At 38.4% G+C, this 24,363-nt stretch overlaps 3 protein-coding genes and 1 long non-coding RNA gene across 10 annotated transcripts in view; all 4 read right to left on the reverse strand.

The window, feature by feature from the left end:
• wwp2 (WW domain containing E3 ubiquitin protein ligase 2) overlaps positions 1–2,115 on the reverse strand; it is a 96,531-nt gene extending 94,416 nt beyond the window's left edge. For 5 of the 7 annotated variants that reach the window (XM_051951801.1, XM_051951800.1, XM_051951799.1 and 2 more), the window contains exon 1: positions 2,008–2,115. The gene's annotated coding sequence lies outside the window, so the exon portion shown is untranslated. Of the gene's footprint in view, positions 1–853; positions 1,064–1,108; positions 1,134–2,007 lie in introns of those variants that run through there. The other 2 variants (XM_051951797.1, XM_051951796.1) reach the window with 2 other exon arrangements.
• A 98-nt stretch (positions 2,116–2,213) lies between these two features.
• LOC127530239 (diacylglycerol O-acyltransferase 1-like) lies at positions 2,214–8,172 on the reverse strand. The gene is made up of 6 exons (XM_051951847.1): positions 8,164–8,172; positions 7,591–7,699; positions 7,438–7,503; positions 7,264–7,351; positions 6,545–6,607; positions 2,214–6,275 (listed from the first exon to the last, which is right to left on the reverse strand). Exons 4-6 carry the CDS (start codon positions 7,282–7,284, stop codon positions 6,084–6,086), a joined length of 276 nt encoding a protein of 91 aa, XP_051807807.1. The 5' UTR covers positions 7,285–7,351; positions 7,438–7,503; positions 7,591–7,699; positions 8,164–8,172; the 3' UTR covers positions 2,214–6,083.
• On the reverse strand, positions 8,168–10,962 carry LOC110969948 (uncharacterized). The gene is made up of 8 exons (XR_007943687.1): positions 10,557–10,962; positions 10,224–10,458; positions 10,043–10,138; positions 9,896–9,955; positions 9,702–9,804; positions 8,548–8,586; positions 8,305–8,346; positions 8,168–8,208 (listed from the first exon to the last, which is right to left on the reverse strand). It is a non-coding gene; the product is annotated as an uncharacterized LOC110969948 (long non-coding RNA).
• An 8,410-nt stretch (positions 10,963–19,372) lies between these two features.
• Positions 19,373–23,921, reverse strand: polr2c (RNA polymerase II subunit C). Its single transcript, XM_051951845.1, has 9 exons — positions 23,734–23,921; positions 22,237–22,286; positions 22,037–22,105; positions 21,869–21,921; positions 21,592–21,720; positions 21,334–21,385; positions 21,065–21,233; positions 20,907–20,981; positions 19,373–19,850 (listed from the first exon to the last, which is right to left on the reverse strand). The coding sequence occupies exons 1-9, from the start codon at positions 23,817–23,819 to the stop codon at positions 19,706–19,708; spliced, it is 828 nt and encodes a 275-aa protein (XP_051807805.1). The 5' UTR covers positions 23,820–23,921; the 3' UTR covers positions 19,373–19,705.
• Between the last annotated feature and the right edge of the window lie 442 nt (positions 23,922–24,363).

The raw sequence follows: 24,363 nt of genomic DNA on the forward strand, positions 1-24,363 counted from the left end.
TGGATTTACAAAACAATTTAGCGACTAGCAGCTGCTACTTTTTGTCAAAGCGGTTATTTTAAAAACTTTTCCAACAACTTGTGCATCATATTTTTATCAGATTGTAGCATTTCTTTCTAATATCTTGTATTTTCTATACTGTATATTTAATTTTGCACATTATATATTTTACATACTTTATAAACTCACTCTAAGTGTCCAGAGATTTTGATTATTGACTGATTCTAGCTGCTTTAGTGAAGTAAAATTACTGCAAAGGATTTTATACACAGACATCATTTATTTTACCTTAAACACAGGTGTGTTTCATCGTCTTTTTTCTTGGTATGCGCAGCTCTACTGCAAAAATTAATTAGTCAAGCTGTGCATTGAAAATTAGAAACACAAAACTTTCTATTTAGCAGTAAGGTCGCATTTTATTACAAAAAAATGAAAATAAATGTTGTGATGGAGGTTATTAGTCACCATATTACGAGTACATTAACAGGGATTTATGTATCACTTCAGTGGTCATTTTTAAGCTTTTTTCAGTGAAAAACTACAAAACAGATGATGTGAATCTTGCTGCAGTCTGCACCAAACAAACGCGTTCCCTCACAGATAAAGCCAGGTAGATTTCAGGTGGATCTGACCTCATGAAAGTCACGGCAGCAAAGATTTGTTCCCCCAAAGAGAAGCAGCCAAAAAACATCACCTTGAGCAAAGTCGGAGATGATGGAAGCAAAAATAAAACCACGAGAAGCTCAGAAACACTCAGCTGTAGCCTCCTGTCTGTAGTTATGATGTCTGCTGCACATTTTGAGGTGTAATTCTGACTCTGAAGCTGCTTCCTGGAGCAGATTGTGTCACTTACTGCAGCATCAAGGTGACTGCAGCTCAGCCTGAGATCCACATTGACCTCAGAGCTGCGTGTCACCTGCCCACGATCACAGCCAATAATCAGCTGTTTTATCCACCGGGCGAGCAGCTGATGTCTGCAGACCAACAGCTGAGAGCATCACAACAAAAGCATCTTCCCCTCAACCTTGTGAAGCGGCTGCGCAGAGATCCGTGACTCCGAGTGTCGGCGGGTTAAACTCTAAAGAAGCTGGCGAGAAGCAGGATTAACCTCAGAGGACGCCGAATTTACTGCCCCCGGGGTAAATACCCTTGGCTGCTGCGCACAAAACACAAACACGGAAGATGATCAAGGTGTTTCTGCATCGAAGTCAAGAACGGCGGAGAACGCAGCGACACATCCGGTCGCGATTTCAAAAATAAAACCACAACATTGAGCCATTTCTCCTATGACGAATTAATAGTGATGTAACGACAACAAATATGGCAAAACATCCTTAATCATTTAGCATATTGCACTGTAATTTTATTAAATGTCCTGTTTGCAACAAAAACCCAAACACAAGCAAAACACTACATAATACGACAAAGAAATGCATGAAAATCTCAAATTAACGACAAAAGAACCAAATTAAACCATGTAATTTTGCTTTAAAGTTACCTAACCACCTGCAAAAGTAAACTTGCATCATTTCATTTTTGAATTAACCAACTGTTCAGGCGACTTTTAATTTAAAAAGACAGCAGTGGGCAGCTCATACTCACTATAAAGGGTGAATAATTAAGGGAAACATGTAATTAAGTCTTTTTTCAAACCATAATTAAATCTGTAATAGTGTTTGATAAAGGCTCAGCTTTGATTCAAGTTGTAATCTAAAACCGAATAATTGTCCAGCCCTGCCTGCTTCCCTGTCACTGTCTTCATTTTGAAGGAGACGTCACGACGTTTCCACTCCGCCGCAGCTAAATGCCGCTAGCTTGATCTATCAGAAGCTAACTGTTAGCCACCGAGCTCCGAAAGGGGATTTTATAAAAGGACAAGCCGATAAAACGGGTTCTAATCAGCGGACAGCGACTAACACCGCCTTGGTAGCTGCGTGGTTCCCGTGGGAACCCGCCGTACGCGTTGACACGCTCACAGCGGAGGCTCTAACGGGGTCTTTGCCGTACCTTTTTCAGCTGTGCTCCGCCGCTGTCGCTAGTGAACTTTCATTTCCGCCTCAGTGACGAAACCACGTGACCCGGGCTACGTCTTTCTCTGCGCACAAAGGATTGTGGGTCAGAAACTTAAACATCATATTTAGTTTTTACTTTACTGGAAGACACAATAAAATCTACAGTAATATATAGATATCAAAGCAGAGAATAAATCAGAATGATCAGAAATTACGTTTTATCGCGCAAATTCTCCAAAAAAATCACTACAATCTTTACCCTTTTTTTAGCAAAATATGGCAAAATAAATAGTAAACATGATAAATATTACTATTGCTGTTCTTATCACATAATTGCCGATGTTAATAGTAATAATTATCCATTGTAATAATATTTTTATTAATAAGAATTCTATAATATAAGTCAAACACTGAATAATATTTTATTGTTTTTATTACAAACAAAAATAATAAATATTTACAATGAATAATTTATTTCTGTCATTAAATAAATGCATAAATATAATAATCAACATACAATGTATTTATTATTGTTTCAGAAGCAATCATATCCACAGTACTGTATAGTTATCAAAGCAGAGAATAAAACAGAATAAAGCAGAAATCACATTATGAAAATCACATTTAATTCTGCAAATTATCAAAAAAAAACACAGAAAGCTTTTACAATCTTTACCCTTTGTTAGCAAAAATGTCTGGATAAACTAAAAAAAAAGAAAAAGATATATAAATAACTTACACTAACTATTTAATAGTAAAATTATAAACACTATTTTGTTGTTAATATCATATGATTACTACTGTTAATAATCAGGATGAATACTAACAGTAATTATAAAGTTTATTATTAATAATTTATAAAATAATTCAAACATTTAAGAATATTTAACATTTAATAATTAGTCATGTATTTATTTTATTACAAACACAATCAACATAGCTTACAGTAAATAATCTATTGCTTTCATTAAACAAACACGTAAAAATAATGAACAACATATAATAGCTATATTATCATTATTAAGAAGAATAAATAAACATAAAAGTAAACATAAGACCTAGCATAAATATATTATTACTGTTAATTCTGGTGTTAAAATAAATACATATATGGTAATAATAAATAGATTAGCATTTGTTATCATCATTACTATTAATAATAATAATCATAATAATAACAATAACAATAATAAAACGTTTTGTACAGCACTGTCCAAACACAGGCAACTCAAAGTGCTTTAATATTAAAAACTGAAATAAAATACAAATTAAACAATAAAGGTTTTGAAAAAAAAGAAAAGTAATTCTCAACAGCGCTTGTCTTGATTATATCTTGATATTTTGATGATGATGATAATTTTTGTGTTTATTTTGTCATAATTACATGAAAAACTTGCAAACTGGACACATATTCAGTCTTTGTCTTCAGTGGTGGAAAGAACATTTAGTTATATACTGTATTCAAGCACAGTTTTGATTTACTTGTACTTTACTGAGTGTTTTTTCCATTTTCTGTTACTTTTTTCTCCACTCCACTCTAATCCAGAGACAAATATTCAAATCCCATTCACCCACCCCACAAATTAGCTGAACTATTTCCACAGCTGGGTTGTTTGATGTGAGCTGTGAGAGAAACCTCCAGCCGAGCAACGTCCAGACGGACTCTCTGATGCTCTTTGATGCGTGTTCAAACGTCACATATAACTTTTGAGCACACATGACACACGTCTGTTCAGGTGAGCAGCCAACACTCACACCTTTGTCTTCTTCAAACAGAGGAGGAAGTTCATCTACAGCTGAGAGGAACTGCTGCTCGACAATACGTTACATTTATTTGGCATTTTTCCAAAGCAGCTGACATTAAATGTGTTCAACTTCTGTTTCATTTCAGATTATTGTTGTTTTTCCTAAATTTTTAAAGAAATGGGGCCGAAGTGCAGAAGTCCTGCATTCTGGAGAATCTTTATGCAGCAATTTGCATCTTTTCTGAATCAATTTGGGGTGGAAATGTCTTTATGTATGTAAAAGAAATCACAAAATTCAGACGCCAGGTGGCAAGTTAAAATATAATAGAGTATAATGCACTAAGGCTCTCAGGCATTCTGTATCACTTTCAAACATTTATTCTCCAATCCGTCAGCTTTTTAACATTTTAATATCTCTGCTGAGTCAACAGAGGCATCGTCTCTCCTTCTGTCCTCTTTAAAATACATGTGGCTCCTGGTCCTGTCAATTAAATTAAATTATCGGGAGCTCAGACGTGTTTCAGCAAGTTTTTTTTTCTGCTTAGGATCAAAACTCTGCACATTCACAACATACCATGAACTAGCAGCCATGAGCATCTCAGTTGTGGAAGCTTGATTGATTAATAAAGAATACAACACATTTTGGCCATAACGGATTAAAGCATTGATCAAATTCATTTGAGATTGCAGCTTTGTCAGAGGCAGTTGAAGTTGTTTGCTAGCAGTATGGCTAACAGTTGAAATTGTTAGGTTAACAATATTGCTAAGCTAGGAGTATGGATAGTTGAAATTGGTAGCTAATATTATGGCTGGTAATTGATGTGGTTAGCTGAAAGTATGGGTAACAGTTGAAACTGTTAGCTTACAGTGTGGCCAACAGTTAAAATTGTTAGCTTACAGTATAGCTAACAGTTAAAGTTGTTAGCTTACAGTATGGCTAACAGTTAAAATTGTTAACAGTATGGATAAACAGCTGAAATTATTAGCCAACTGCATGGTGAACAGTTGAAATTATTAGCTAACAGCAGGGCTGACAGTTGAAGTTATTAGCTAACAGCAGGGCTGACAGGTGAAATTCTTAGCTAATACAATGGATAAACAGCCGAAATTATTATCTAACAGTAAAGGTAACAGTTGAAATTATTAGCTAACCATATGATTAGCATTTGAATTTGCTCACTAACAGTATGGATAAACAGCTGAAATCGTTAGCCAATGGCATGACTAACAGTTGAAATTGTTAGATAACTATATGGCTTGCATTTCAGATTGTTAGCTGACGGTATGGATAAACAACTAAAACAGTTAGCTACCAGTATGGCTAACAGCTGAAATTTTGAGTTAACAGAATGAATACATATTTGAAATTGTTAGTTTATATATACATATATATATATATATATATATATATATATATATATATATATATATATATGGAGAGAGAGAGAGAGAGAGAGAGAGAGAGAGAGAGAGAGATTGTATTTTAAAAAATCATCTGTATATAATGTTCTCTCCAGTTTTTGAACCGTGTTTATCTATTCTTGTACTGCCTTTATACTTTTTGTTTTGTTTTGGAGCAGCTGTAACGGTGAACTTTTCCCACTGTGGGATCAATAAAGTTTATCTTTTACAGTGTGGATAATCAGTTGAAACAGCTGAAAATTGAAAGTAATGGATAGATGCTAACTAGATTAAACTAAGCTTAAACAAATAAATCAAGAACTCCAGCCAAAGAGATCTAAGCCTTGAAAGTGTTACTGAATGAAAGTAGATCCAGTTCAAACTGAGAGGAGGTGCTGTTAAAGTGGTTTTTGAACGGGCCTGTGAGGTTACATCACTTGAACCGCTGCTTTAAATCATTCCACACAATCATTCCCTGTATTTCCTGATTGGAGCGTGTCCACGGAGCTTACGGTAAACTTATCTAAATGAGGGCCTCTTAACCGCATGTTGAGTGGGAGTCCAGGAGGAAACCTTATCTTCTGAGCAGCTGAATCATGTCATTAAAACCAGATTGATCACAGCAACCAGAGCCTTTACTGACTAACCAGATGAAATTCAGCCCTGTGAGGCAGCTGCAGTTCATCTGTCGGTCACACTCAGAAAAAACAAACAAAAAAAACAATAAATCACTCGGTTATTGCCATAAACATTCACCAGATGTGGAAGTGTGGTGTGGTAGCATCGTTGATTGAGTCTACAGAGGTATATAGATTTACAGTGCATGTATTGCTGTTGGATATAACTCTTATCTTGACATCAAAATGCATCCTCGGTGAACATTTCCCTGTTTTAAACACAGCGCTGCAGGAATTTTTTCCCACGACTAGCGGAGCTGCAGGAAAACTCTGTGGTCTGGTTTCAGCGGCGAGGCCGAGTGATGCAGATGGAGGCCGATGTAGTGGTCGTGAAAGTAGGAGGTGGCGGCCAGCGGAGGCCCCAGCAGCAGGCACAGCCACACCAAACCGTTGCCATAGTTTCCCTGGAAATAGTTTCCAAGGAAAACTGCAACCAGGAGCTAAAAAGAGAGAGAACATAGTGTAGCTTAGCATTTATAATAGATGGCATCAGCAGTGAAGGACACAGCTGATGTCGACCTGATTGTGTTGCACGTTGCATAAGAATCATAAGTATGTTTATTTGATCTAATACGTGTAAATGTGCATGAAAATGACCCTAATATCAATAAACTGTTAGATTCCTGAGCCGAGTCTGACATTGCTTTTGTGTTCTGCAGTGTTTTGTGGCTCTTCGCAGGTAAATAATGAACAGCTGCCACATTCTCACCTCAAACACCATCATGAGGAAGATCCACAGTCGACAGCTGTGCAGAGGCAGAGCGACCAGATACTGTGCAGAGGAGAGGGATAGTATTATTATTATCTTCTTTCATTTATAACAGTTTTTAATGATAATGCAGGCAACGAAAATTGAATTTTTTAACATAATTTTTTCTTTGCAGCATGTGAACGAATTATTTTGCTTTGCATGACTTCACTCTTGAAGCATTATTGTCACACACTGAAGCTAACTGGAGCACATTTTACCAACAGCTGTCTGAAGCTAAATGAGATAATCCTTTATCAATCCCACAGTGGGGAAATTTGCAAATTTCCAACTGCACATGGGATGCTGTAAAAATATCTGGTTTATAAAAAAAAGGAAATAAATAAACAAGAAGTACACATAATAGTGGGCAGCTGGAGCTAACAGGAATCAAACAGACTAAAAAGAAGCTAACAGGAGCCAGAAGGAGTTAACAAGGACATTTGTAGCTACTAAAAGCTAACTGGACAGCAATTAAGCTAATTAGAGTTAGCTTATTTGCAGGACCTAAGCAGAACTGACTAGAGCCAAGTGGAGAAAACTGATTATTTTTGTTTGCCCTGTGGCTTGAACGGAATCCAATTCTGTGTCGTAATTATATTCCATGTATTCTGAGCTCACCAAACACTGAACCATAAACAAAAAGCACCCTTCAGGTCAGTATTTACTTCGTGCAGTACCTCACAAAGAGCAGCAGACATCAGGAAGACCAGCAGCTCAGCTTGTGATGAAGAAACTCTCCTCTCCACCAGCTGACTGTAAACATGCCTTCATTCACATAAAGAGGAAAGCATGTAAGAGAAACTACTTGTTTCTTATTTAAGTCCTCGAAATAGGTTAGAAACATGAAATACCTATGAGACCATTTCTGAAAGGGAATGCTCCAGTTCTTCCAGAATGCGGCCAAAGTCGTAGCGTTCCTGTCAACAAAAGACCATCTGCAGTTATCCAGCGATGCAGCGCACATCTAATGCCACAAAGTACTGAAACTGTTGTGTATTACTGACCACCAGTCTCCGTAAAAGTGTCGATCACCGAAGCACAGCAGCTCAGCGCAGAAATTCAGGTAGGAGTGGCTCAGAAAGAAGAAGAGCAGCCAGAGAAATGGGTCGGCGCCTGACAAGGAAATATGTATTAATGATACTGACATGAGGGGCGATCAAAAAGTTCTGAGACTGTTTACAGTGCCCAGTAATGTTTTTTAAATAATTTATAAGGCATTCCAGGGAGCGTTACAAGCGTTGCAGGAGCACTGGGAGCTGCGCAAGAAGACTTCTTCAACAAGCAAGGCAGCAAAAATTAAATCAAGTGCTGCGACTTTGAACGTTTTGATTGCACCTTGTACATCACACATTCAACAACAGCCTCTGCTTTCTCATTTCACAATATTTTTGTGTCTGTTTACTAAGTTTTATGTGTAATTCTAATGCCTGAACATACTCCTCCACCTGCTCCTTATCCTCATCATTATCACCACGATCTGTGGCGACTTTCTGCACTAAGATTCCATCTGTTTACATCCTACATAGAGTAGGAAATCCTAACTGAAGCATCGAAAAACAGTGTTAGAAATCACTCACCACCAGCCCGACCAGGTGTTCCACCCTCATAGCGATGTCCATACTCTGTGTACAAGAATAAATATGTGAATTCCTCAGGGCTGGAAGCAGGCATTGTTTTAATATTCAAAGTTAAGAGGGAGTACTTTGTGTTACACTCACACAGAATGAGTTTTCTGATCTCTGGAAGATGGGTTCAATCCACTGGAAGGACACAAAATAAGACACAGGGATCAAGAAATTAACAGAGAACAGAAATGGAATTAGAATTCTTCTGCAATATTTCAATTTTGTTCAGTTCGTTCCTGTGCACCCATTATGAGATACAATATTTTGCTATACGACATCAGTGCACAGAAAATATGAATACTACAATGCAGAAAGGAGTTTAAGAAGCTGCTGTACCTGCTGCACAATGCCAACCATGATCTGGACAATGACCACCTAAAGCAGAACATTCAAAAATTTGTATGAGTTTCATTTATCAACCTTGAGGGAAATACATCTACATACCTAAACCTGAATGGGCCACCAAGATATCAATGACTCCTCTGAAGGAGTTACGAGAAAGAGATAAGTGGAGGAGGCCACCAAGATATACATGATACCTCTAAAGGAGATACAAGAGACAAGTGAGGGAGGCCACCAAGACACCTATGACTCCTTTGAAGGAGTCCATACTTTAGGCTTTAGATCTTTAGACAAAATGCTTTGTGTGCTGGACAACAAATACTGCACATCATCCCCAAATTGAAGCATGGTGGTGGCAGCATGATATGACGCATGGTGGTGGAGGCATGATATGAAGCACGGTGGTGGCAGCATCATGATGTGAAGCACGGTGGTGGCAGTATCATGATGTGAAGCATGGTGGTGGCAGCATCATGATTTGAAGCACGGTGGTGGCAGTATCATGATGTGAAGCATGGTGGTGGCAGCATCATGATTGAAGCACGGTGGTGGCAGTATCATGATGTGAAGCATGGTGGTGGCAGCATCATGATTTGAAGCACGGTGGTGGCAGCATCATGATGTGAAGCATGGTGGGGCAGCATCATGATGTGAAGCACGGTGGTGGCAGTATCATGATGTGAAGCATGGTGGTGGCAGTATCATGATGTGAAGCACGGTGGTGGCAGTATCATGATGTGAAGCACGGCGGTGGCAGTATCATGATCAGATTTATCACTTTTTAATGAACTTTTTCCATCATTTCTGAGCCTCAGAACTTCATCAGTCCAGCAGATAGAACCATAACATTTAGGAGGAGAAACACATCTGAGTTCTGGTAAAAACTGACACCAGATCAGTTCTACATCCATCCAGGTGTCTCAGTCTAAGCACTAAATCTGGTGGGAGGCCCTGATTGATGTTAAATGGAACGACACTTTGGGGAAGGAGATAACGTCCAAAATAGGTCTGTATGAGTCAGGATTTCTGTCTCTGTCAAATTAAGTTATTTTTTATTAATGTTCCATCTCTCCAGTAAATTATCCAGGTTCACTTAGTGTCTGAAGATATAAGTATAATAACTCTGATGGCGCCACAGTTCATCTCACCATTTCCAGCAACCTGTGCAGCAGCTTATTGATCCGGATCTTGGAGTCGTCGGGAAGCTTCTCTGGTAGCACAGCGTGGGAGCGAGGAGGAAATAATACAGATCTGAGAACGCAAACACAGAATCACAAAGAAGAAAAGGCTTCAGGCTGAGTTATTCTACAGGAATCCTGTCAGGAATGTTGAGCAGTTTCACCTCGGAGTGTCTGATTTTCACTGTGGTCTGGCTGTGTGACTGATCCGTTCTGGTCTTTATCTATAAAACAGGTAAAAGGTTTGGAGATTAATGTGTGCTTTGTTGTTAAAATGTGGTCTTTAAAAGCTCATGTTGTTGGAGAATTACCTGAACGAGCCTGACGGTACCAGAGATTAGTCTCCTGGTACGAGTAAAGCTTCATCCCTAGAACAGTGTAGAACCAGAGAGAGAAGAAGGCGCCACCTGGTGGATGATAAAACACAAACGTCATGTCTTCACAACAGGCATTTTTACATGCAGTAATGACACACACATGTAAATCTGTTACCTGTTGATATTGTAGGTTCATGTATGATAACTGCAGCAGGAAACAGGACAAGCAACCCCAGATTTACGAGATGCAGACGGTGAACGCTGGAGGCCGACAGCATTCCCTGAGAGGATGTTTCATTTTTACTTTACAGGCTATGAATACATTTTAAATTTAAAAGAGAAATATTAAGTCCTACCTTCTCTTTGAAATCTCTCCAGGAACAGAGCTGCCAGAGCAAACATGTTGGCAGCTGAAAGAAACAGAAAACAACAGGTTTAGAGTGTTGTTTATGTGTAAAGTTTTGTTTATTTTGATGGCTCCTGTTGAAGTCCTTAAAGAGTTTCTCACCCAGTATGAGGTAGACAGACGGCCAGTTGCAATTGTCCTCAATCAGATGTCCCAACACCTTTTTTACATCTATCAAAAACCATGTCTGTTTAGAAAAGAAAAACAAAGGAGTTAACTTGCTTCCCATCATGATGCTGCCACCACCGTGCTTCACACCATGATGCTGCCTCCACCTTGCTTCACATCATGATGCTGCCACCACCGTGCTTCACATCATGATGCTGCCACCACCGTGCTTCACACCAGAGCCGGCCCACGGCATAGGCGGCCTAGACCGTTGCCTAGGGCGCCATCTGGTGAGGGGGCGCCAAATGGCAGTCTCCCTCTCAGTCTTTCTTTCCTTTTTTTTTAAATTTTTTTTTATTCACTTTCTTAATGCACCATTATGTTTACTCTCAGTCTCTCAACCTATAAATAACTACAAATTTTGTGAAACTTAAAATAAAACTCGTTTCACTAATCATGACTCACAACTCTCGCGAGTTGTGAGTCACGCATGCATCCTTTTCCATCTGATCTGCGGCGCCGCCGCCGGGGCGGCGCCCCGCGCTACTACAGCATGCTGTTGAGTTTACAAGGTGAGTGAGTGGGGGATGGGCAGCGCATCCCATCAGTTTATTGATGAGATGGTCGTCGTCGTAGCGCTGTCATTTTTGTAAACATAAAACTTTTATCATGAAAAGGCAGTCCAAGCCTTCGGGTGCTGCTTTCAGAAAGCGAAGAAGAGAAGAGGAGGAGAAACGGGCTCAAAGTCGAGGTATATATTCTTTGGATAATGACATAATTCGACCTTTCATCTGGATGTCAATTTACGATTGTGCTAACGCTAGCTAAGTCAAATGCTACTTATTATGTGCTATAACCTACCTGTATTTGTTGAAACATCATACATTCTTGCCTGTGCCAGTTTATTTAATAGAGCAGACGTTTTACCTCGTTGGTTTAGTCACTTTTGTGCATAATCCACAAATTCATGTAATGTGCAAGCATGTTTCTTTTGATCAGATGCTCTGAGAAAATATCTACAGCCACGACAGGGGCCAACTGTAGAAGCTGCTGCAGAAGAGGCAGCAAGCTCGGTCTCACAGTTACCTTCTCCTGTGGCTGTTAGTGACAGTGACAGTGAACATTGTAAGTTGAAAGGATTACTAATGTTTATGTAATAGTTTTGTTGGAGTGGTATGAGATACTCCACTGTCTATGACTTATATATGTTATTATGTTGGCTCACCAAAAAGTCAATAATCTATTATTTGGTGTTTTACACAGCATCTCAAGCATTAAGCAGAAGCACAGCAGTGATTGAGACACAACTTCAAAATGTTGATGCTGGTGAGCATTACAATAGCAAAGTAGTAGCAATGTAATTATACGTCTTATATAAGATTTGAATCAAATCCATCCACTTTATGTTTTGTATTATATAATTTTCACAAAAACAATTGAGGAAAAAAAGTAATTCTTAAAGATCTATATGTTTTTGCTTTGTACAGGAGCAGTCAGTGAAGCACCAAGCAGCAGCACTGTAATTCTTCAGACACCACCTCAAACGGTTGAACCAGGTGAGTATTATACATTTTGTATTATATATAGGAATATACATTCATTCTATTATATATATATATATATATATATATATATATATATATATATATAAACTCGTGAGAAAAGCATACACAATTACTTAAACAATCAATACATCATGTTATGGTCATTTGTTGGCAAATAAAAGAAAGAGTAAAAAAAAAAATCTTGGTGTTCTTCAAAAATATGGTACAATTTAGTGTTTTAGTTTGTTGCTCACTGTGTGCATTATCTTTATTTAATGCCAGAATGCAAATTATGCATACTTATCATACTTTGAAAAACAAATATATTTTCTGCATTTTATAGAAATATTTGAATCACAGTAAAAAATAAATAAATAAAATTTATTTGTCCTGTCATTGACATCTTGTGTATTTTAATCTCTTACAGAAGGACCCAGCACCAGCAGTCTCAATACAATCCGCCAGCCTACAGGCGCTCCATCAACATCAACAGATGTATGTGAGCCCATCTCAGCAGCCCCCATTGATCCCGCTGATTGGCCACCCAACTTGTCTGATTCAGAGAGGACTGAATTGGTTAGTCGAGGACCACCTGTAATAAGGTCAGACTTCTCGTTCCCCAAAAAACAGGATGGAAGAAGTTGCCATCACCGCCATTTCTTCAGACTGTTGACCAATGGGGAAAAAATCAAAAGGTCATGGCTCATGTATTCAAAAAAGAAAGATAGTTTGTACTGTTTCTGCTGCAAGCTCTTCTCACAGAAGACTTTTAAACTTAGCAAGGATGGCACTGATGACTGGAAAAACTGTGGTGACATACTTAAAACACATGAAAACAGTAAAGAACACACAAATAACATGGGAAGCTGGAGAGAACTTGAAAGTCGTTCAAAAAAGGGTCAAACAATTGACAATATTGAGATGGCCATAATACATGCTGAAAGGAGGAGATGGCGGGAAGTTCTCACCAGACTTGTGGCAATTATTAAGTCACTGGCAGAGAGAAATATTGCACTCAGGGGTTCCACAGACCAACTTAATCAGCCAAACAATGGAAATTTCCTTAAGGAAGTGGAGTTAATGGCTCAGTTTGATCCTGTGCTGAAAGAGCACATTATTAAGATTGAAGGAGGAGCCAGTCACACAACCTACCTGGGGAAGACCATTCAAAATGAACTGATTGACTGCCTTAGTGAAAGGATTTTGCATGCCATTGTAAAGGAAATCAATGAGTCCAAATATTACGCAATCATTTTAGACTGCACACCTGATGTGAGCCATGTGGAGCAATTATCAGTTATAATTCGCATTGTCTCTGTTGAAGGCACTCCACAGATTAAAGTGTATTGGATTCGAAGGGGGGGGGGGGGGCGCCGTATTACTATTTTGCCTAGGGTGCCTGTGAACCTAGGGCCGGCCCTGCTTCACACCATGATGCTGCCACCACTGTGCTTCACATCATGATGCTGCCACCACCGTGCTTCACATCATGATACTGCCACCACCGTGCTTCACATCATGATGCTGCCACCACCGTGCTTCACATCATGATACTGCCACCACCGTGCTTCACATCATGATGCTGCCACCACCGTGCTTCACATCATGATACTGCCACCACCGTGCTTCACATCATGATGCTGCCACCACCGTGCTTCCCATCATGATGCTGCCACCACCGTGCTTCACACCATGATGCTGCCACCACCGTGCTTCACATCATGATACTGCCACCACCGTGCTTCACATCATGATGCTGCCACCACCGTGCTTCACATCATGATACTGCCACCACCGTGCTTCACATCATGATGCTGCCACCACCGTGCTTCACATCATGATACTGCCACCACCGTGCTTCACATCATGATGCTGCCACCACCGTGCTTCACATCATGATGCTGCCACCACCGTGCTTCACATCATGATGCTGCCACCACCGTGCTTCACATCATGATACTGCCACCACCGTGCTTCACATCATGATGCTGCCACCACCGTGCTTCACATCATGATACTGCCACCACCGTGCTTCACATCATGATACTGCCACCACCGTGCTTCACATCATGATACTGCCACCACCGTGCTTCACATCATGATGCTGCCTCCACCGTGCATCACATCATGATGCTGCCTCCACCGTGCATCACATCATGATACTGCCACCACCGTGCTTCACATCATGATGCTGCCACCACCGTGCTTCACATCATGATGCTGCCTCCACCGTGCATCACATCATGATGCTGCCTCCACCGTGCATCACATCATGATGCTGCCACCACCGTGCTTCACATCATGATGCTGCCACCACCGTGCTTCACATCATGATGCTGCCACCACCTTGCTTCACATCATGATGCTGCCTCCACCGTGCTTCACATCATGATGTTGCCTCCACCGTGCTTCACATCATGATGCTGCCTCCACCGTGCTTCACATCATGATGCTGCCACCACATGCTTTACATCATGATGCTGCCTCCACCGTGCTTCACATCATGATGTTGCCTCCACCGTGCTTCACATCATGATGCTGCCTCCACCGTGCTTCACATCATGATGCTGCCACCACCATGCTTCACATCATAATGCTGCCACCACATGCTTTACATCATGATACTGCCTCCACCGTGCTTCACATCATGATGCTGCCTCCACCATGCTTCACATCATGATGCTGCCAAAACCATGGATGGTGTGTATGTGATCATGTTCATTCTTTGGTGTCCAACAACTACATCATCTGGCCTGATGGGCACAAAGCTCCATTCTGGGCTCCTCAGACCACAGAACCTTCTACTAATTGACTTCAGAGTCTCTATATGTCTTCTGGTGAGCTCTACAAATTTAATTTGAACTTTTTCTAACAGAGTCTTCCTCTTTGCCTCCCATAAAAGTTTAAGTAGTGAAGTCCAGACAACAGTTGCTGGATGAACAGTCTCTAACATCTCAGCTGCTGAAGCTGGAACTCCTTCAGAGGAGTCATAGGAGTCTTGGTGGCCTCCCTCATTAGTCTCTTTCTTCTCAGTTTTTCAGGACGTCCTGCTCTAGTCAGATTGATTCATGTTCCATCTTCCTTCTGTTCCTTAATCATGGATTTAACTGGACTCCAGGAGATATTCAGACTTAGAACTTTTCTTTTATCATCTCCTGACTTACACCATGTTAGAGTTAGCGTTTCATTTTAAAGGTGTTCACACGTTCACCATGTTTTCAGTCATGTATGACCAGAGAATCTTTCTTTTCTTAAACCAAATGAGATGTGGAAAACTAAATAAATATCTAAATTTAAACAGAAAAAGTGCAGCAGATGTCTGTAGAATATACATAATAAGGTATTTTTCTATTTTCACTCACTGTATGAAGTTCTCCAGGAACAGGTGAGCATGAGTCAGGACCTGCAAAGCATGGAGTTAATACATGAAAACACATTTTAAATGTAACCTATTGTCTGTTTTTTAATGTGTGAGGCGGTGAGAAGCTGACCAGCAGGATGATGACCCAGTTGAGGATTCCTCTGTATCTGGTGAAGCTGCTGTTGGAGCTCAGCAGAGAGTCCTGGACGCTGTGGCAGCTGCACACAAACACTCGATTTAGTCGATATTCAGTCATTTTATCCATAGAAATAACTTCAGGAATTTTTCTATATGCAGGCTCGGCGCTCATTTAAAAATGACCGATTTAAATCTGTTTTCTCTGAGCAGGTAAATCACAAAACTTAGCTCCATTAAATTTTTTGTGTGCATTGAAAGGTGAATTAAACATTTTAACCTTCGTGAGGCCCATCTAGAATGAAGAATCACTCATTTGATACTTTCATTAAGATTTTTTCAGCACTACAAGCACACAAAATACTTGTATTTGCATGAAAAGGAGTGAAAAAAATCCTCATGTGATGGAGGCAGCAGATAAACTCACCACAGCAGAGATGCATACGGATGTTCCTCTTCCCCGGTTGAATCAGAACCAGTATCTCCAGCGTTGTCGAAGAAGTTTATACCGTCTTCTTCAACAGAGGATGAGGAGAACCTCTTCCTCATGGCAGCCATCTCTGAGCCCAAGGCTTTGTCCACGAGGGTGAAGATCAGAGACGGTCGAATCCTCTGAAACAGACAGAAAACATTTAACTAGATCAATTCTGAAGCTGAAAGTTTAAAATCAGAGCAAAAGCTTGAATGTCTTTGTTTTCATAACATCACCGTCTTTAAGGTTTAATATAAGACATTTAAATAATGATTATAGTTTTCTACAGTTCTCTGTGTTTTTATGAATGGTAATTTGTTCGTTTACAACATTTGACAACAAAATGACGCAATTTTTACTTTCTTTTTTTGTAGAAAATCTGAAAAAAATGTTATTATACAGATATTTGAAAGAAAAATTGCACATATTAAGGATTGAAAATGATAAATACTTTTTAATCTAATGCTTTCCTTGCTTAGATAAATTACAGATGATATCCAGTAAAATCACCAAAAAAAACACAACTTCGACTGTAAAATTACACATCTTTTCATTGTATTTAAATCAGCAAAACATTTTTACTTTATATATATTTGCTGATATTTGAGAGAAAAGAAACTAAAATATCAAGGCCTGAAAATGGTGACTATTTTTAAAAAGTATTTTAATATATATATATGTATATATATATATATATATATATATATATATATATATATATATATATATATATGAATCCCTGTTTTGGTAAATTACAGATGTTCTAGTAAAAACAACTTTGACTGTAAAATAACACTACTTTTTATTGTATTTAAATTAGCAAAAAATAGTATTTTACAGATATTTGACAGAAATCATAAAGGCTTTTTTCACTGGTATTTTACAAATTTTCCATTTTGTTAATTTGCAGATAATACTGAATAAAATCACAGAAAAAAATTATTAATTTACAAGTTTACAAATAATATTTTGCTCTTTTACCATAATGTATTTAAATCAGCTAAAAATTATTTTGCAAACATTTGCAGTCATTTTTTGTACAGTTTTTGAATGTTATTGTATTGTAATGTTTTTTGACACTGCCAGACACTGCATTTTCTTATGAGATTATTATCATTTCTTCTTTTTAAAAATTATTATTATTATATTTTTTTAACAGTGTGAAGGTTATATTTGTGCGTTTTCTCAATTCAAATGTGATGTATAACCTTTTCTTCTTTTTTTAACCAGTGAAACAGTGGTTCAGGCTGTGCAGGATAGAGAACTGATCATTTACATGCAGGCTGCATCTTTGTAAACCCGGACATATAGACGACCTCTTGTCTTCTCTCCACGGGGGAAACTCCAACTAAATCCCCGTAGTGAATCGTCAATTTTACGGTTTCTTGCATAAATTCAGACGTACAGATGTAATAGGACAAAATTTTATACTTTCCCGTGCATTATGTAAACATTGGGTAAATTCGGCACACATGTTGTGTAATAATATAGAATTAATTTAATAAAAATGGCAGTTTAGTTGCCGTTTCCTCTCTAAAACGGTCGGTGATGGGCGCTACGTTGTGACAATTAAAAGTTGAGGGTTTTTTGAAAGCTGTTTGGTGGGTGAAATGTATGCCGAATTAAGAACCTACACCAGATATTAAAGTTCGGATAAATTCAGAATTTAAAAAATGCATTTTACTCTCGCTAGTAATATAATAAACTTTAAATTGGCAGAAATGTGAACGGGGTTCGGTGTGACCTTCTGCAGCGGCTCACCTCGTCATCCTCCGCATGACAGCATCTCTGTCAATTCCACATCTCTCAGCATCCACAGCTTCTTTGTTAGTGTCGGAGAACATTTATCATATGTATTCATAGAGAAGCAGGCTGACCTCTGCGTCCATGTGATGGGATGACTTCAGTGTCGCGCTGAATAAACGCCACCAGAATAAATAAAAAGCCCTTTTATATTGGAAGCATTCGGACAAAAAGCCTCCTTCAGGGACCTCTCTGCGACACCAAAATAAAGGCTGGGTATCCCATATTTTATTTTTTTTTTAATTATGTGCTTCAGTTATAGCAACATATGGATTTTTAATATTGCTATTTTAAAGTGTTTCTGAATATTTTACTTTAATCAGGTTTTCTCAATAAGATCTTGTCAGTTATTTATTGTTCCACTCTTTGCCAATAGTTTCTGAGATAAATGATGTAGAGATGAATGTAAAAGTTGAGCAAAAATATTTGCTTTAGTATTTATTTCCCTAAAATGCCATCATTGTCGTTGTGTAAAAATATAGTAAGTTTTTATCTTCTTCATCCACTCAATGGTATTGATTTTGTTGCAGCTCTCTTGCTTATTTGAGCTAACAATCCAATTTTAAAAAGTCATGCTTAGGTAAATATATATATATATATATATATATATATATATATATATATATATATGTATATAAAATTTTTCTTAATCCAGTAAAATTACATGAATTTCACTGGAGTCAGAGGCTGCAGCTACTGCTATGACTTAGCTAAACCATGCTGCTTAGCTAAGCAGCATAGTGAATGTAGGTTACTTAGCAAAAAGCTAATCTTTGGTTAGCTACTTGTCACAAGCCAAGTGAAAGCTAACAAATGTTTCTTTGATTGTGTGTGTGTATATATATAGAAGACTTAAACACTGCTTACTGAAATAAAATCGCAGATCACATCTAAGCTAGGGTACTTAGCTAAACCCTTTATCCAAACTAGTCCAAACTAGCTGCAGATACGTCAAAGTTATGTTACCTAGCTAAGCGCTAATTAGCCTAGCGTCTGAGTTGGGCAGCGAGTTAGTAAATTGCTAACATGCGGCTGCATTAAAGTAGTTTTTAATGGAAAAAATGAAAAATAATAATAGGTTTGCTTTATTTACATTAGCTCATAAGCTAGCAAAAATTAAGCAGCTTTCTCCTTGTCCCATTTTTCACCACAAAGAATACCACTTTCTGAGCCATTTAAGTGTGATGTGTGTGTGTGTGTGTGTATATATATATATATATATATATATATATATATATATATATGAAGCAAAGAAAATGTTAGATGCCAATATTTAGTCATTCTTGGCCAAATATGTAGCTGCTGCATTTTCTACAAGCTCTACAAATGCAGATTTAAAGATGTGTTAAGTTTTAAAGTCATGTTTCACTTATTTTCCACATTTTTTCTGCCTATGGAGCATGTTTTAAAATCTAAACCTCAGCTCAGTTGTAGCTGGTTTTAATCTTTCATTTGTACTGAGGGACAAAAATATACTTAATAAAAGAACACAGTGTTCCTCAAAAACAGATTTATTGAAAAAGGAACACTTAACAAAAATAATTAACAGTTTTAAGTGTTAAATTCTTATCAGACAAACTGTCAGACAGTGACCTTCAGACATGGGCACAGCTTTTGTTTCAGTTACTTCTGATAAAATTTTACACTTTTCCTAACTGAGACACTGAAAATAGTTATGATAAATGAAACTTAATCCATTATTACAGATCATTTTTAACAGTAATATTGAGAGATGCTACATACAGAACACAGATCTGAGGCCAGTATGCAGATAAAAACAGAGCGGCTCTGTTTTCTGACTGACGGTCCTGCAGTTAGAAAACACTCTTCAGTTGATGGTGAGGACGTCGCTCTGGATCTCGTGGCTCAGTTGGGTCTGCAGGTCGCTCAGCTTCTTCTTGAGGACAGCGAGCGCCGACATGACGATGGTCTCTGGTCGCAGAGAGCCGCACGACTCCACGTTGTAATAGAACCTGGACATAGAAGAAATACCACAGATTAGCCTATTTTCTTAGGGTAAAATATTGGTAATTTCACTTTTAAAAACATGCCATTGATGGGAAACCATGTTAAAGGTTCATTATCTCCTGAAATAAAACCTCCACAGTCATGAAATTTGGTGAGGACAAGGATGGAATACTTTCCAGCTGATCGAAATGACTGAAGGACTCCAGCAGAGGACAAATTATTAACAATTCTTCCTTGTAACTCTGCACATCTAACACCAACATCTAGACCTCCATGAACACCAACATCCAGACCTCTATGAACACCAACATCCAGACCTCTATGAACACCAACATCCAGACCTCTATGAACACCAACATCTAGACCTCCATGAACACCAACATCTAGATTTCCATGAACACCAACATCTAGACCTCTATGAACACCAACATGTAGACCTCTATGGACACCAACATCCAGACCTCTATGAACACCAACATCTAGACCTCTATGAACACCAACGTCTAGACCTCTATGAACACCAGTTTCTGTTTGCTACCAATGAGTCCACATCAACATTTAGTCTAAACATCTAAAAACTGGAACTTCGTCGATTCAAACTTTCCACACATCAGATCCTACTGATGTTAGAGCCTCAAAAGTTGGTGAAATGTCCAACAGAGACTGTGCTTTTAGTTGAAAATATGGTTTCTGGGACAATACCGCCCTGGTTTGAAAATTTTGCACTTTTTTCCATTTTGAAGCTCCAATAATTAAAAATGTGGTCATTGATAGAGTAATTCAAACATTTAAATCTGCTGTAAACACTTTTGTCTGTGTCCTCATCAAATGTCATGACTGTGGGAGTTTTATTTTTGGAGATATTAAAATTGAAAAAGAGCAAGGATGGTAAGAAGTTTTTTTTAGGGTGAAAACAGAAAAATTAAACTCTCAAAATTCAGCTACAATATTTTGCAGAACTCAGTTTTGTGCCAAGTAACAAATGAGTAAAGTGAGCAACACTGCTATCTGAAATGACACAAATTCACTCGATTAAAAACACCATGAACCCATTTGCTCACCTTTCTGGCTTCCCATTGGGGTCATAGGGAGCCTGAACTTCATCCTCTTCAATCTCTGAGTATTCACTCTTCGGCCTGAGAATCACAGTAACAGCTGATCATTGAATCACTGATCAATACTGGTATTAAACACTGATGGTACTGAAATGAGAACATACCACTCCTCAGGTCGTGGGTAGACCGTGTGTCTCAATGCGTTGTCTGGGTCGTACTCGAAGGACACCCCCGCTGTCGGGTTCCACTTGGCGTGTTCCTTACCGAAGCCTTTCTTGGCATAAGCTCTGAGTCGAAGCTCCTGACCTTTACGAAGCTTCACCAGCAGAATGTCTGTTGTTTTTAGTAAATGACAGGAGGATTAAAGTGTGAAGGAAAGGCAGACATCTGATTAACAGCCAGAGTTCTACCTCCAAAACTGCCTCAAACTCACCGTCTTGTTCTACGTAGTCATTTGGATCATTGTCTCTGTTCCTGGAAGTCACCTGGAAAACAAAATACACCACTGTCAGCTTTTTGGTCTCACTGAGGATACTAAATAAACAGCCATTTTTAAAATCCATTGATGCTGCCACCACCATGATTCACATCATGATGCTGCCACCACCGTGCTTCACATCATGATGCTGCCACCACCATGCTTCACAGTGGGGATGGTGTGTTTGTGATGAGTGCATTTCAAAAGACTTACTGGGATAACTCTGGGGTTGGTGGAGAACAGGTCACGTGATGTGACGTGACGTGTCTGGTCTTCGGTACATCGGACGTCCAGCGTGAGCTCCACCGAACACTCCGGACAGAAATCATCACAGGTACAATCCTGAAGGATGACCAGAAGGTGGAATGATTGACCCCTTAGGTTTTCTTTTATACAGAGTTGAGTTCAGTTCTTGTTAAACGCTTGAAGACCCTGAGGAACCTTGCTTATAACATTTAGGAGTAACTGAGCTTCCCAGCAGTCTACTTACTCTTGAATACTGCATTTTGTCCACGATGTCGTCGCTGGTGAGCGGTATGAGGCCTGACAACACAAGAAACACAGAGTTTGTTACAGCAGCAGCCTTTACACCTGTTTGGTCAAACTTCAGCACTGATAAACTGCAACCATCAAGGTAATAATAAAGCTTGATACAGACCAACTCTGTGTGCGATGAACTCATCGTGCAAAACTGACGAATTGGCATCGATCTGGATCCAGTCGATTGCTGGAAGTAAAGCAATGTGAGTTATTTATAGTCGTCACACAGCATCATTTTAATGCCAAAGCTTTCAGAAAACAGCTATTCAAGTTTACAAGATCCTTAATGGAAACAGTGCAAACAAATCATTACTGTACCTATTGTGGGAACTTCTGACATGAAGACACGACGGAGAGAGTTGGCAACCCTGAAAAGGAGGGAAAAAAAGCATTTTGAGACAAGAAGTTCAAAATGTTTTCTGGGATGTTTCAGCTTCACTGTACAAAACGATATATGCTGAGACTTTGACAGCAGAAGGTTGTTTGAAAATTTTGTCTGCTAAAAGTGTCAAATAAATTACCTGACAGAAAATTATTCAGCACATGTTTGGGGGATTTATTGATTGATTGATTGATTGACTTGGTGACTTTTCAAGCTGAAAGAGTTCAGGATTGATTTTCTTTGTAATGTATCAGAATAACTCCATATCTGTGGGTTCTGGACTGTTGTTTAGACAAAATGCAACACCTGAGGCCTGGCCCATAATCAGATTCAGATTCAGATAAACTTTATTTATCCCCGAGGGGCAATTAAGGTATCCAGTACTAAACATCTTCCCAGTTATCTGTCTCATAATTTTTTTTTAAACTGAAACTCCACACTGAGGGATAAGTTAGCTTTTAATTCAGAATATGTAAAAGATAAATATAGGCATTTCAACAAAGTGTTCTGTTGGAGTTTGTCAAAAATTTTGGTGTTTTAATACACCGAGTTGTGTTTTAAACTGTCTTCTTTTAAATCCTGATAAATTTATGACTCTTCAGTTTTATTTTATTGCCTTGTGAAACATGTTGTAAGTTAGGTTATTTGAAAAAACACTCCATAAATAAAGATTATAACACACAAAATTGGATATTATGGCACAAATATGTCAAAACCTAGAAAATAAAGGACGAAACTGGTAAAAAAAAAATTGATATTACTACACAAAAGTGTCAGTAATGTAGAAATTAATGAACAAAAGTTTGAAAAACTTGGATATTAATTGAATAAAGTGTCGCACATTTCTGCACAAATCTGTCATTATTACAACAATACAGATATTTTTTGTCAAACCAACAGTTAAGACTATAAACATGTATGCTCTATTAAAACCTAAAAGAAAAAGGGCAGTTAATTCTGAAAGTATTTGATTATGAATTGTTGCAGCTCTAATTTCCGTATTCAGATTGTACATTAGGGAGGGTTGGCTGTAATTTTGGGAGATTTCTAGCCTCCTAATTTAACGATTTATGAAAGGAAAATCATATCAGAAATCATTATTCAGAGGATTTTGTACATCTTCAAACGTTTCTTGATATGTTTATTTAATTCCATCTAAACTTCGATTCAATAACTAATAAATATAAACTGTACAGTAGCTGATCTATTTGTGTCCATTTCTAAAGTGAGCTGACTGCATTTAGCTTCTATACATACACAGTCTGTTACAGAAGTGTTCTGCTATAAATAAAATTATTATTTCAGAACAAAAACGTGGTTTTATAGCAGCAACTTTAACGGTTTGTTCTGTACTATGTTCGTATGTTTTGGTTGTCAGAACAATAATGGCCGCCCTCACGCTGTATGGACGGGCAACTAGGTTTAATACTTACGCCAAATCTGTGTTCTCAATGACGAACTTGACATTTTCGTCTGTCAGTTCTGTGATTTTCACCGTCGGCTGGTTCGCATACGGCATTTTGGGAGCTAAATAAGACGAAAACTAGCATAAAACTGCACGCAAACAGACACTCTATGCCGCTGCCGATGCTTGAAGGCTTCCACGGAAATGTTTCCCGATCGCTGATTGGTCAGGAGATGTAACTGAGGTCAGTGATTGGCTGAGGCGGGTGGAGGCGGGTCTTAATTTAACATCCGGGTCAGAGATGCCACCAGTTTAATTTTCAAAATAAAACCATTTCCTTGTTACAGGTCATAACAAATATTTTAGTCGTTTGTTTGTTGTTAAATATTGATTTGGACTAAAGATAAAGTAGTGATCATCTATTTTGTAGAAACTTTTAAAAAATCTCTATAAACCTTTTACAAAATAATAAAATAAGTAACAATTCAGTAATTCATGACAAACCAAACTATGGGAGACGCCAGCGTGTCGTCATTTGCTATGGTCACGTGGTACAAGACTGCTACTGGTTGGCAAGAACAGGCAGTAACATAACGGCTTGCTACGAGAACGGTATCGGGTTTGAAACAAATACGTAAAGTTATCGCTTTTCATGAAT

Source organism: Acanthochromis polyacanthus, chromosome 8, assembly GCF_021347895.1.
Source record: "Acanthochromis polyacanthus isolate Apoly-LR-REF ecotype Palm Island chromosome 8, KAUST_Apoly_ChrSc, whole genome shotgun sequence".
Classification (NCBI taxonomy): domain Eukaryota; kingdom Metazoa; phylum Chordata; class Actinopteri; family Pomacentridae; genus Acanthochromis; species Acanthochromis polyacanthus.